Raw genomic sequence first — 14,971 nt, forward strand, 5'->3', positions numbered from 1 at the left:
CGAGCGTATATTAAATATTTCGTGGTGTTGGAGGCACGAGAATTACCTCGTGTTCACGGTTACAGTAGGAGACGGTCGTCTTTATTCGAATCCGAAAGTTCACAGTTTTGGTAACTGGTCTTTGAAAGCACGAAAACGAGAAATCGAAATGTTCTCAAAGAAGCTTTAATGATTCCTCGTTGCCTGTAAATCCCCTTCCCACACGAACGTGGGAAAAGCTGGAAAGAGATCCAATTTCGGTGGAGTAACAACTTTGATTCGTTCAGAGGCTTTTGTTTTTCGCGATCGATTCAGAATCGTTTCTATTCCCTTGATCAACGAAACTCTGCCTCGTTACTGGATAATTACAACGTCGATCCATGTTCCTCCGTTTCTTTCGTTTTCGTTCGCTTTTTCGTTCGAGCTGCGACACACCAGCTGACTTTTCAACTATGTCGAGGGAAAACATGTATTCGGGGGAAATAGACAGCCTAGAAAGGGCTACTTTTTGATTTTCGGACTTCTCCGTTTCTTTGATTGCCTCCGGTTAATTATCAGTTTGCGCAACTCTCCTTCGAGACTACACTTAATTCTCAGCGTTTATTACGCGTTTACGTAACGCCGGCAGCGACAGCTTTATTTCGTCCAAGAATCGCGTAACGTTACGAAAGAAGATAAAAAACCGACGAAGGAAAAGGGGAAAATATACATTTTTCCAATATTTACAAGGCATTCGGGATATTTTCTTCTCGCATTTACAAGCGATAATTTTGATTAATTTAGAAAGTGTCAAAGATTTGCAATATTTGCCATTTAACGATCAGTTGTTAGTTTTGTGTGACATTTCCAAAGGATGTAGCGTTACGTCAACATCCTTCAATGAGGAAACAGAGATAGCGTGTGCGAAGGAGCGACAAGGAGTTAAGGCAGAATCCTCGTGTCTGACCGAACAACGGTACGTTCTACTGCGACCGAGTCGACGTCTCTCCTATTTGGTTTGTGAAAGCACCTCGTGATTGTCGATTGCCGAAAGATAGCGAGAGTCGCGCGATACAATTTATATTCATACCTTCGTCTACTTCCTGACGTTAAAGACACAATCATCGTTGACACGCGATAGAGACTTCAAGGAGACGAACGCCTATCCAAATTCCCGTAAAATTGTACGAACAAACAAAACATCCTATGAACAGAAAAAAATGTTTCTTCGCGTTGGACGAGGCGATCTTTTCCGCTGGTTTCTTCTTAGGTGAGTGTCATGGCAAAATTGCTCGTTAGGTGTAGGCGTAGGTACAGAGTTGAAAAAAAAGAAGAAAATCAGACGAGACATTAGATAGAGTTATGAAAATACTTAATTAGCGATAACAACGAAGTAGTCGTGGATCCATCGTTAAGTTACGTAAAATGTTCGTCAAAGCTTTTAAACGAATATTTTGTTGCGGCTCCGAATCGATTGATCACCGATTCGTCGATCTCGTTGTTCTTTATGTAATCGGTTTATCTAAATTTCCGTACAATCGTCTGTTCGATGAGTCCGATCGAAGAACTATCTTGTTCAGTGTTAGTCTTAGTTAACAAAAGTCTCGTCGTTTAAGTTTAATCATCCCGGTGTTTACTCTTTTTTTCGATTTTATCTCAGCCATCCGAGTGACCTCGAAGCATCAGTGACGCGTTGTCGATGACCCTGAGAATTTTTCTTAAAAGTTGAATTTTATGTTATTCTATTTCAACGACGCTACCTTGATTTTTTCGTAAAATTACGCAGCGCCGGAGAGAAACGATGCAGCTTTCCACACGTCGTTAATGCAAATTTCAGCGGTATGGTTTTTATCGACGAGCGCTGGCGCAGTTGGTACTTGGGGTGCAAGTACCTGGCGGCTCGAAAATCTCAAAGGGAAGATAAAGATTCTGTTTACGGGCATCGATACATGCATCGTTAAACAAACGCTTCGAGACATTCGACGAAGGAACTCCGAACCGCATTTCGCAATACCATAGCTCTTAAGTCAGTCAAAATACTGTACGATCATGTATCATGGAGAATGCGGAGATTTAAAACAGTAGCAAAAAATTACAAATTGCCTTCTCGTGAAAGCGATAAGAATCGAAACGATTAGACGAGTTGTGCATGTACATTGTACATATTTCAACAATGAACTCTGTTAAAGTAATACTATATAACGTTTTATTAAATACAAAATTTATTAGAACAGAATAATAACATAATAACATGAAATATTAACGAACAGCGCTATTTTCTCTTGCACATCTCAAACAGGAATGAATTTGTTTTATTGCACGTCTATTCATTCAATACATTCTCGTCTCATGGCGTTTTCCTTTTGTCTTCCTCTCATTTTCATTCCTCGCTCGTACAATACAGATGTACATACATCTATTTTCTAACAAACTCGAAGGCTAATTTTAAGCGAAGAGTATTGCAGCAGTTTAACGGTTATCGTTCGCTCATTTTGTGCAGATGGCAACTATTCAGGCGTTAAGTTTAGGTCGATGAAATATGGCTGGACTGCTCGTGCCGAAGTCGATTGATGCTAGCCTTGTTCGCTTGAAAAATATATCCAACTGTTTTTTTTACGCTTCGAGCGTATAAAGTAATTTCTAATCCGATTATATATTAAACGACTAAGCTTTATAGTTCTTCGGACGCCCCTCGAAACGCTAGACTATTTAACGAGCATCAAAATATCCCAGGTACTTCCGGGGTAGCCAACATCGAGAATAAAAAGTTGATGGCAGTGCCTTTGGGAAAACGTGTAAGATCCATCGTGGTGAACGATGACCTGCAGCTTTTACCGCGTTTTATCGTCATCGCTGGTGTGATTACGTTTCCCAAAGCTCCATAGTTGATGGCCCATTTCTAGCGAGTCGATTACATATCGCTATACTGTCGATTGCTGCCCTCTTTATTGCCCGATAACGAGCATATCGAAGTTCTACTATTCACAACTTTCTTTTCGCGTTCTTATAAGTCTCGAACAACGTAGCTGTAATCGACAACTGTAAGGTCAATTTAAACAGGCTTCGATATTTCTTAAACGACGTTGCGTGCACGTAAACGCAAAAAGAGGGAAATCAATGGAATATAATTTGCAAAGAATTTTCTGAACCCAGGCGTAGCCCATGGGAATCATTGCATCTTCGAGAATATCGAGATAAAATAGCCAGCGGTCAGTATCGACGTTCTTCGCATGAAAAATTAACGTCGTTACGTAGCTGCAGCTCGACCGCACGAAAATCACCGGTTTCCATCTATAACCTGATTGCGAATAAAAGAAAAACGACGGAATTTGGACGAGCGAACGGTCAAGGAGAGTAGGACACTGTTGATGGTGAGACGCAATCTCGTTACATGAAAACGCGACGGTAGCAGCTCGATTACAGCAGGAATCCATTGAACGCGTAAAACCGATGCGTATTACACGGAGCAAACACCGAACACGTTATAACACAACCGAATGATAGATGAAGGGATAGGGAAGGACAAACGTGATCTCGTGGCAAGAGTCAGGCCTGTGGTACGTCGACCGGACATACCGTTTGGCATATTTTGGGGGATGAGACATTCCTGGCTCTTGCCACCGCGAATTTCCAACCCAGCTGCCGCATTGTCCCGCAATTCTGTCCGTCCATCAGACTGACAGTGGATCCCTGCACGCGTTGAAAAATGTCACGCCACCCTTGTCTCTTAAAATTATCATATTCGTAATCGCAACTAATCGAGGCTGCCGTCCGTTCCACGTTAAGTTTTCCTCTCGTTTGAATTTGTTTCAATAAGAATTTACCCAAAATCTTCGAGTGTGGAGTTTTCAAACTTATAACATCCGAAACGAAAAGGCCACTACGCTAAAGTTTGCCGCGTCGAAGCGATACTAGCTTCTCAAGTTTCGTTGGTCTCATGAAATGTATCGCTCGAAACGGTTAGTCAACGATAGTGAAATATGCTCTAAAGTTATTCGAAAGTGAAAGCACGATATATTTTGCCGATCGTTCTTTACCTTGTGGTCTCTTTTGAGAATCGAGACAATGGTTTGCGCGTCATATCGGTGCTCGACTGCGAACAACCAACATTTCTCCTTGCTCTTCCTTTGAACAACGTTCCCTTCCGCTAGAGTAAAGTATAAGAAGCGGTTAACGCAAAGAATCAAAGTGCTTTGATAAGCCGGTATTTTAATAAATGGCCTTTTTACGTTCAAAAATACCTTCTCTTTTGTTTTGCCGCGATTAGTAGATTCTTGCGGAGCGAGCTTGCGAGAAAGGGAGGGAATTACTTCGCGAATCGTGCATTCATCGAATTAATCCTTTAATCCGTGTAACCTGGTACGGTGAGTAGGCTAGGGTGGGGGAAGGATGGGTGTCGTGGGGGACAGGTAGGTGTCCTGTGGGACGGAGCTTCGAAAAGCTGCTGTACAGGCGTCGAAATATCGTCGAATCGTCGGTGGAACGCGTGATCGTCGAAAGAGTGGCTCGGGGTGGGTTTTCCACCCCCAGCGTTTCCACCACCAACGCCGCCGACCCAGTCCCCGTGTCGGATATAAAGTGGTCGCGTGCTTGCAAGCTCAGTCACTCTGCCGCTGAAGCACCGATTCTCGCAGCTGCTCACCAAAAACAACCGCCCCACTGACACCGACTACCCTCGGATCGCATCTCGAATTTCCGGAACTGCTTCCACAAGGTACTTTACTTTTTCATTCGTCCTTTTCATTTTCATCAATCGTCGCCCAATCGCTGTTACTCTTTTTTTCCTCTTTTGTCACGCTTCATACGTACAGATAACGATACGCGTTTCACGCACGAATCGCGATCGGATTTAAATAACGTAATTCTTCGACCAGATGCGTTTTGGAAATTCTGCATGTTGGAAGTTTGAATTTCGTGTCGCATCGTTTCATTCGTCTCAGTTAGCTTGACCGTTACGTTTCGTTAAAGTCTATCGTACACCTCATCTTTGTTGGATCAATTCAAAATCGGTGAGTCGTGATTCCTTTGGCATAATCGCGAAAATAGAAAACCGCGTGTAAGGGAAGTCGCGCTTAAAACGTTTTACGTAACTTATTGACAGCACAATAATTTATTCCGAAACAATCGCGATTACGTTCGCCCACCTACAACTGCTATAATGCCTTTGACACTTGAATGAAAATTATCGTGAAATGCCCGTCACTACGCGTAATGGTTCATTCGGAATATTACGAACGTTTTTCTCTAACAATGTGTACAAACGTTCCATTTCGCTCTATTGTAGTCTCGCAGACTGAGTCATTTCATCCGATCGCGCCTAAAGTGGAGCGATCTATTCAGTTGGTTTGAAAAAGAGCACGAATGCCTTTGAAATTTCCAATATCTCGGAGTACGGAGCTTCGAAAGCTCTAAGAAATAATCAGGCGCGGAAAGGCACTTTTCCGGAGATATCGTAAAGTTCGAAGCGTTCGTTTCTGTAATTCACGCATTAGACGGAGTCGAGGAAAACCTGTTGCCCAGGGAGGAGTGCAATTACCCGTCATTGCCTTGTCTTGTCTCCGAAAACAAACGGTACTCTCCAACGTTTCCTAACTCGTTGCAACAAGCACGTAATTATCGGATCTCATTGTTCTCGTCTTTTACTTTCTTTCTACGGCAACGCACGCGAGTTCGATACGAAACGATGCAACAAATTTGAAGAAAAAACGGAGCGTCGTTATATATTCCGTTAAAATCGCTCGACATATATATGCGTATATATATATATATATTCGAAACATGATCTTGGTGTAATTAGTTTTTCCGTAGATAGAGAAAAGTCGCAAGTCGTTAACTTTTGCATCTATTTCCCTTCTTTTTCGTAGACACGTTTCATAAAAACTTTATAAAATAAGATACGGTATACCTGTTAGACTAATAGTTTTTCGACATAGATAGATTTATTTTTTTACAGAGAATACTGAAATGGATCGTTTGATGCATTCAAAATTCTATGATTCTATTTAAAGAATAACGCTGACCTTTATATACATTAAGTTATTTCTTCCCCGAATTGTACTTACAGATGAAAATAGGGCATCCTGTGTATCTCTAGACATTCCGATCGGTATTTCGATATTTAATTAATCGCGCAAATCGCATCACGATACTTCACTCAGCAGCGCGAGTATTTTTAAACGGAGGCACCGTATCACTCTCGATATTTCCTCCGTTGAGTTATCGTTCTGTCAACGACAGTTAGAGCGGCTGTCGGTGCTCATCAAGCAGAATCGAACTGTCGGCTGTACCGACGAAAGCGTCTCCCTTGTCAGGCCCAAATAAATAAAACCAACTGACAGTGGTTTTCTGACCAACCTATTTTGACACCGAGTAAAATATTCCATCAACGATCGATCTCATTCGTTTTACCAATCAGAACTCGCTGCCATATAAACTCCACCGTCTTTATCTTGCTTGCTTCCCCTAAATAAATTACTACGAAATAGAAGATGTTCTTCTTCTTACGCGCGTAAGATGGATGATCGTCCTTGACAGAGCTACCGCCGCTCCACGTTGGTAGAAACATTTTCTAACAGATAAGGCTGTGGAAAAACGCGTTCTCCATTTTCACGGTATAAAATTCTACTTTGGAGAAAAATCGCGTTGCTCGCATTCAGAAAAAGGAATTAATTTAGAATTATTATACATATGTATGTGTGTATATTCTTCACCGATCGGTCGTTGGGAACGTTGCGAAAATAGACCAGACGTTGATTTTAATTTTACAAAAGGCGCTTCCACGGCAGTCGAACACTGTCTTTGATCGGGATTTTAAATCACCTGGCGTATCGACGAGCCTTTGACCCTTCGACGTTGTCGAAGATGCAATCGTTCGATTTTCTGAAACGTAATCAACACACGAAGCCGTCGCTAGATACTTTTAGAGCTTCCTATGGGGTGATACGAACGCTCGTTACTTGCACGCTATCGTCATACGTATCGAGAAAAGTTCGACGGCGTATGCATCGTTGCTTCTTATTAACAGAAATAGGTTCGCGTCATCGCCAGATTCTTCGATTCGCGATAAACATATGATTTTCATAGAGTAAAGCGCCATAGAGCTTTTCTTCCACAACGTGCACCGACAAACGACATTTGTACTTTCTTCGTATAGCTTGGAAATTTTCTTCCGTCCGATATCGTAACTTTATTATCGATCTTCAAACGATATCTGTTCAAACTGTTCGAAAGGTCAACCAAGATCGGCGTTAACTTTGGCTACGTGTTGGAGAAAATAGTCGTTAACGAGTCGATCGTTAGAAGCGTTTGATTTAATACTTGCAACAACTATAGTCCTTTCAATTAGCCGGATTAACCAGGTTTTTGTTGCAGGACAGAGATATATCATGCCGTCGCTACGAACTGTCATATTTCTGGCCATGGTCCTGATGGTGTTGATCGACTTGTCGATAGCCCTTCCAGCCGCTGACAAGGAGAGACTTTTAAACGAGGTAGACGTAAGTAACAAAATCCGCCCCCTACGAAAAGAAAAAATGATGCACGCCCGGTATAATTGATGTTTTTATCGGTGATCGCGATCGATCTTGCTTGTTAGCTTGCTAACTAATCACGTAAACTTGTTTTTAAAATAGAGATGCATAAATGAAAGAAAATATCGTTTATAACAAGCTGCAACCTCACGCTAGACGAGAGAATACCGCGTCCGTACTCGCTGCGACACTCGAGCGATGACAAATGTGCCTCGTTACCCTCTCACCTTGCGTTGTCCTCGATTTTATCCGCGAGAAGGACGGCAACGCTCCCCTGGAACTCGTTTCGATGCCGTACAAAAAATATGGAACAGAACAAAAAAGTCCTATCCGAAGACTTAAATTTGCACGTACGGCGTGTCAATCGGTTTTGCGCGTTCGCTTTCAGCTTTTTATATTCCTTTTAAGTCGCACCACCGTACTCTTCCATTTCTTCTCCTCCCTTTCCTTCTTTTTTTCTCACGATTTTGCCATGAACGCGACGTTATTTGCGGTCGACGAATGACGCATTTCGATCGGTTAACCGCACTTTGAAACTATTTCACTGTATCATTTAACAGCGGCTTCTCTCCGCTTCCAAATTAATTTCTTCGTCGATTAATCAGACAAATGCGATCGAGTAATCGGTACACGTAACTTTCACATCGCGATATCGTGGTTAGCCTATTTGTCCCTGATAATAAATAAATAAATAATTAGGATAATTATTTACAAAGCAAATATGTTATCAAAGTCAATATCGTGGACAATCTCTTCCTCTACGTGTTACCGTCGCTCGGCTTTAGTTTCCGAGATATTCGCAAAAGTTTCTGTTTCGTCGACCGTATAATTTTGATCATCGAACAGTCACTTTTTTCAATATCATGACTAAAAGCGTTTCCAGCTTCGAATAATAATAATACAATATAAAACTTAATATATGAATTTTATCTGTTTTATTATTCAATACCTGAACTTATTTCCTAGTAGCTTTATTGGCCGCTTCACAACGGCGGAATACTAATTCATAATCTGACCCAAACCTAATCCATGGATTTTTCTTTGCGAATCAAGTTGGAAACGATTGTCGAAAATGCGTTAGGCTGTGCTATATTCCAGAACGAAGCGTAACGGTACCGTAAATTGATCGGAAACTTTTTGCGAATATCTTGCGCTTGATTATTACATCCGAGCGAACGATGGTAACGTGTATAGAGAAAAATCGTACAAAATGTTGATTCTGACAACATGTTTCAAGCTCGTTGAAAGCAACGAGGTCGTCCGTTTTGTAAATAATTACCATAAATAGGAAATGAGAATTTTACACCGAGCAAACAATTTCCTCGTGGGGAGACCGTACAAAAGAGAGAAGATGTAGCTTGGTAAAGAGGCAACGATTTATATTACAGTCACGCGCGTCAATACAAATGAATACCGTTCTGTCGCATACTCGTTTCGCACACCAGGCACACGGATAGCGACAGTGACAGCAAACCGTCCTTTTTTCAATACGAAGGACTCCTCTTATTATGCCAAGTGTTACCCTCCACGTATTCGATATATTCGATATTCCCAGGGGGCTCCAAGAGAATGTTAATAATCGGTCCTATCCTTGACCAACGAAAGGTTCACTCAACGATCGATAATGAAATTTCCACAATTTCCGAACGATGTCGGAGACTAAAACGCGTTACTCTTCGAAACCTTTATCCTAGTTTACTTCGAGCTAAGTTTTCGGTTTTACAATCCGACCAAATTCAGACCAAAGTCGATTACTTCTAATTTGAAATCTGCGAGTAGTTGCAGTGGTTCACGGAAATATTCGAATACGCACCGGAAAAATCTTCGCCGAATATATTCGAAATAGTACGAAAGCTTTTGAACCTTTGCTGTCGCTATAACGAAACATTAGTGTTCATAGTAGTATTCGAGTACCAATTCGAAAATACATATGCAAGCTACAAGACATTTGCTGCAAACATACGCTTATCGTTAGTTATAAAAAAAATTAGTATATCGTAGCTTCTACGTAATATCGTAATACCAAATATCGTAGGTTATTAATATAACGAATAATTGACTGCACAAATACCTTAATTAATTAAATACTTACAATAAATATCTGAAATTCCACCGATACAATCGCGATAGCCGCGTCTCGTTACGTTACTAGTGAGATTTGAAAATGCTTTCTAATGGATAAAAGGTTTCTAAAAGTGTTGGAATACATCCGTGAGCTACTGTAACCCGGATTTCAATGAAACATAATGCAATTTCGCGACTCAGATCTGCTGACGTAACTTTTATCGAGCGTGAGCGAGTTGGTGAATATAAGAACGGCAACGTCGAGCCATCCGAAATGAAAAGGATAATCGGACGAGAAACATGGGTAGGGCAGAAAAGGTGGAAAACGCTAGTGGTTGAAAAGGAAGCGAGAAACCTGTTGCTCGGTCCCTATTCCAGCGTGTAAGCGACTGCTTGACAAATTCAATTTATTTATAGCCGTTTCGCGAAATGTCGCGTTAGTTTCGTTTCCAAGGCTGTGCAAACTGTCGAGTCGGTCGCGTCTTGCCATGACAGAGATGCGTTTGTTAGCTGTGAAACTACTTAGTTTCTTCGCGATAGTTTCTCGCGCTCAACCTTTTCCAATCGTTTCGATTTTCCCCGTTTCCTTCGATCCCAAAGCGACGGATTATATATAGGCGCGTGTATCGAAGAACGTGATTGTACCGTGACGTGGCTGTAATGGCAATTTTAATTCCGGATTCTATTAATTCGGAATTTCCACCGGTTAATGTTACCACGCAGGTTCGAACACAAACGACGTTAAGTGCGCAATTAACGCTATCTCTGATACTCCACAGATACGGTTTAATCGTGCGCGTCCTCAGGATGGTCAAAGACAAAGCCGCTTACCACGGCACAGTCGCATAGTTTCAAGGCACGTTGTCGTCCGGAATTCCAACAACAAGAAATAGCTACATATTAGGCGAGATTATAACTCACATACAAGATGTTCCCGAACTGCTGGTACATACGACGAGGAGGAGAATCTACGCGAGAAAATAAATGGGAAACATGGAGCGACGTTTTTCCTAGGGGGCTTCGTTATCGAGAAAATCGAGTTCGTAAATTTGTCAAGTATGCTCGAACCTGGCTAAAACCTGGCTGAACAAGAGTAAATAAGTGACAGAAGGTTGTTCCACGTGTGAAAAGAATCGAAGGACGTAGGATAACATTTTTTCATTTCCTTCTCGAGAAAAGTAAATTTGACTTTCTAATGTGTTTAACGATCAAAATTTATTTTCTTCGATATTTCATTTTATATATTTCACTTCTTCTCGCATGTAGAATAACCTTCTGCTCGTTGTCTACTCGTATCTAGTCTGTTAGCCAAATTGAAGTACATTTGACAAATCTTGAAACTGGATTTCTTGAAAAACGAAGTGCCGTTTGAACGAATTTTATTCCATATTTTTGACTTGTTTTTTCCACTCACGATCATCTTCTTTCGGTTTCTATCGCCAGTTCGGTAACAGTCTGTGTACAGTAGCCGAATAAGAACGTAAAAATGGGCATGAAGCGGTTGTTCCTTATGAAAAAATAATATATCGCGTGCGTATATTACGCGTAATTATTATTACTCCGCGTTGTCGGTGTACGGAAAATATCTTCCATTTTTAGAAAACGATACGAGGCAAACGATTATTCGTGATAGGCTCGTTATTCGCTCGGCAATTTCTTTCCAGATATCTGCGTATTTACTATACACGGAATAATTCTCGATCTCTGTAACTGGCGTAAATGTTACAAACTTGTGCGGCGTCTCGTAATCCCGCCTTACAATTTCGACGTGGCTCGATCGAATTTACGGTTTAATAATACCAATTGCACGTTTCACCTTTCACAACGTACATCCTTGTCCGTCGCGATGACAGCTAAACGATCGGACGTTTATAGATACTCGGATTAAATTCGATCGAACCATCGGTCGAGTTTCAAGATTTGAACGGGCTTAGATAAACTACAAGTACGATTCGCACGAGTTAAAGAACGTCGATTCCCTGGAGAAAACTAATCGTCGACGGAGGAAAGAAATATTCGCGCTGTTAAACGCGACTTTTGTTAAACGTTTCCAAACGAACGACTGCAGCTTAAGATTTCAATATGCCCTTACTACTGGCTACTATTTCAAAGCGACAAATTAAATTTCTCCTCCGCTGCAAGTACAAGAGGGTCGTTAGGATAGAAGCGTGCGGAGAAACGAAAAAAGAACCGTATGTCCTTTGCAACGGATTACAAAGCTAATTGCCAAGCGAAACGAAATTACGTTTGTCGATGTATCGGGACCTTGCTCTTTTCTCTCGTCCTATAAACGTGCAGCAGTTTGCCATGTTGTTCCAGGAAACTTGTCCTAGAAATTATACATATTACTCTTAAACTCGATTAGGGGACCGAGCGTTTGTTCGTCCGTTACAAATCACAACGACAGTGACGTGGATACGTCGCGCGAGGGTTTAGTTTGCAGCATTACGGGATTCAGCGATGCTGATGTTCATCTCGAACGTAGGATGTACAACGGAAAACGCGAAGATCTTCGAAGCATTACATCGGTATTAAATCAAAACGCTACGCGAAGATGTTTCATTCGTGCTACCTTATCCAGGCTTTCCACGACCATCGTATAAAGTACAAACGCGACGCTCGCACAAAGTCCTGTTGCGTAACTCTTATCTACACGTTTGAATTGCAAATAAGCTACCGCGTACCGCGCGCCATGCCTCGTTCAACAACAGGTTCATTCGTTTAAGCAGTTATATCGCACGAGGAATTTCCCGTAACTCGACATTAGCATACGTATGTTACGGGGAAATGAACATCGGAGATGAGCAGATATCGCGCGAAATAACGGCATCTTCCATCGATAGGAATTTATTCCTTACTTTTCTCGAAAGGAGACCATCCCGTGCAAAAAGAACTCGAACAATACAGTTACTCGTTCTTCGATTCCCTTCCCATGTCGTTTCTCGCAGTCGGAGTTCGCTCAGACTCGAACGACGGTATCTCGCCTAATACGTTTCTTCGATGGATTTTTTCCAAAGGAAGACGAGTTTCACGAGCCGCGTATATTCGTCGCTGGAAATCGACACGGAGCTCTTTGCGAATCTTTTCCGACGGACCGTCGACGTACGTCTCGCCCAACTGTTCTTACAAAGGAATCGCAGGATATTAAAAATCGGTCTCCGCCCGCGACGACTAATCTCGCAAACGGCTCGTGCAAAGCCGGACCGTGACGACTTTTCGAGCTCCGTCACGGAGAGAAGCAACGATAAAGAACGATGGTTCGTTCGAAGGAAGGCTGATAAATTTGCGGCTGATCCGATAATCGATAGCTCGGCAACGGCAATCCGATTTCACTTAGCGTCCGGTTGTCCGTCGCGAACGCTGATTCAACAACTTTATAAACGTCGAGTTAAACGCTCTCCTGCCGCGATAGACGCGTTCTTCTTTCTTTCCATTTGTTCGTTAATTTTTAATCATTCGCTCCTGCAAATTGCTATTTCATCTTTCGAAGCGCGCACAAACGTTTAAACGAGAAACGCTTTGGCATCGGATTATTAAACTCCTCTCTCTCGCTCTATTCGCGCTTACCACGCTATCTCTCTCGATTCTTTTTAAATATCTTTATTTACTTACGTATTCAGACTACAACCATCGCGTTTTACTTGCATCCCGCCTATCCTGAATCGGATACATGCGTTATCCTGCTTCAACGACTTCACGCTCCGTTGATTTCGCGCACATTTTCCCAACTAAAAAAAGGAAAAAAAGAGCCGCACGAGAGAGAAAAAAAATGGTGTTCAGCGAAACCATACCGTTATCCAGGCGTATTTTTTAAACGATTTCCCCATGTTCTCTAACGCCACGAAATTCTTTTGAACGTAAATAAAACCGCGTTAGCTTTCAGAGCATTATTATCCATTAACGTTGCTTTTCCGATGGTAACGCGAAAGATCGCGAAATATATCGGGGTCAATACGACGTCACAGGGGTAGCATGCTCTCCCTCTTTTTTTTGACTTCCGATGCACGCCATTACGGCCAATGAAATTTGTTTCGTTTCGCTCGCACGACCCATATAATCGATGTTCATCGAAACGTAGCTTTGGTCTTTCTGAAAAAGTCGATGCTGCGAAAGTCAGATATTAGAAATAACGACGTTTAACGCGTCCAACAACGTTCCAATAACACGAAGCATTTTTCCTTCGAGATTGCTAGTTACGTGATCGAGTGCTTTCCTTTTCCTTTCTCCCTTTTTTTTTCTTTTTTTTTTTGCATTCAGGAAAATATGCACGTGTACGCCTAATCCCGAGCAGCGTGAACGCAGAGTGAACACGAAGATTTAGCGTACGATACATGTAATAAAGCTATTTTTCAAACTTTGCGACGTCTCTGTTTGCTCGAGATAGTCGGAAAAAGATTTCACGTGTACATATCGCATTAACCGCGATATCCGCAAAAATTCATAGCAGCAAGACTATCATAAACTTCCGTTTAACGAAAATTCAATGTCTCTTTCGTATGGCGGAAAAATCGTGAAATTTGTATCAACATCGACGATAAATCTTCGATCTGTTCGCGATGTACTCGAATAAAGAGTATGATTTTTCGAGACCTGGCGAAAGCGTGTGTTTCAGCTGGTGGACGACGATGGAAGCATCGAGACTGCTCTGATCAATTACCTGTTTACGAAGCAAATCGTGAAACGGCTTCGGAATCAGTTGGACATCGGGGATCTGCAGCGTAAACGCAGCTACTGGAAACAGTGCGCTTTCAACGCGGTCTCCTGCTTCGGCAAATAAAACGTCCAGCTAACTCGACGATCGCCATCGTGCTTCCTTCTTCTTCTACTTCTTCTTCTTCTTCTTTCTTCTTCTCCTCCGCCTATATCTCTCTTGTCCAGTGGTAACTTTTAAATAGTCGAGTGTAGCTCGACGAACACGAACCCGGTTCTAGTTGCGAACTTTACATCCGCGCATATCCAGCTTCCGCTGATCTTCGGATATCAATGATACCAAAACTCTAATCATATTTCTAGCAGGAAGCGAATCGTTTGTTTCTTCTATCGCGCTTGAAATTTGAATCGTCCAATGGAATTTCATTTAAAAAGGGAAACGCACGTGGAGAAGACTTGGAAATGTAGCGGATGTAAATTAGCACCGAGTTTCCGCAATATATTGTATTCGATATTAAGAAAGAAAATGGTAGATTAGATGTTATCGAGATTATATATTCTCGCGATATAGCGATCGGCCACCTGGCATTTTTATTCCACGTAAATAGACTTTACGACTTATTTCGTTGTTCGACGGTGGAGCGGAATGTATCGCTACGTTCTTGTAAATCAAATTTTACGTTTATGAACACGGTGGCTGTAATCATTAATGGAGAAAGTTCAATAAAGAATTTATTTCTGTTGTATGCAATCGCCCTCCAGCTAAAATG

At 41.8% G+C, this 14,971-nt stretch overlaps 1 protein-coding gene across 6 annotated transcripts in view; it reads left to right on the top strand.

Annotated features, from left to right (window-relative positions):
* LOC117160973 (prohormone-1) overlaps window positions 1-14,926 on the top strand; it is a 49,111-nt gene extending 34,185 nt beyond the window's left edge. For 4 of the 6 annotated variants that reach the window (XM_076617853.1, XM_076617852.1, XM_076617854.1 and 1 more), the window contains 2 exons: window positions 7,330-7,454; window positions 14,164-14,926. In XM_076617853.1, the coding sequence (XP_076473968.1) occupies window positions 7,344-7,454; window positions 14,164-14,328 (276 nt within the window). In that variant the 5' untranslated portion in view covers window positions 7,330-7,343 and the 3' untranslated portion in view covers window positions 14,329-14,926. Of the gene's footprint in view, window positions 1-4,460; window positions 4,673-7,329; window positions 7,455-14,163 lie in introns of those variants that run through there. The other 2 variants (XM_033342122.2, XM_033342118.2) reach the window with 2 other exon arrangements.
* The last annotated feature ends 45 nt before the right edge of the window (window positions 14,927-14,971 follow it).

This window comes from Bombus vancouverensis, chromosome 4 (assembly GCF_051014615.1).
Source record: "Bombus vancouverensis nearcticus chromosome 4, iyBomVanc1_principal, whole genome shotgun sequence".
NCBI lineage: Eukaryota > Metazoa > Arthropoda > Insecta > Hymenoptera > Apidae > Bombus > Bombus vancouverensis.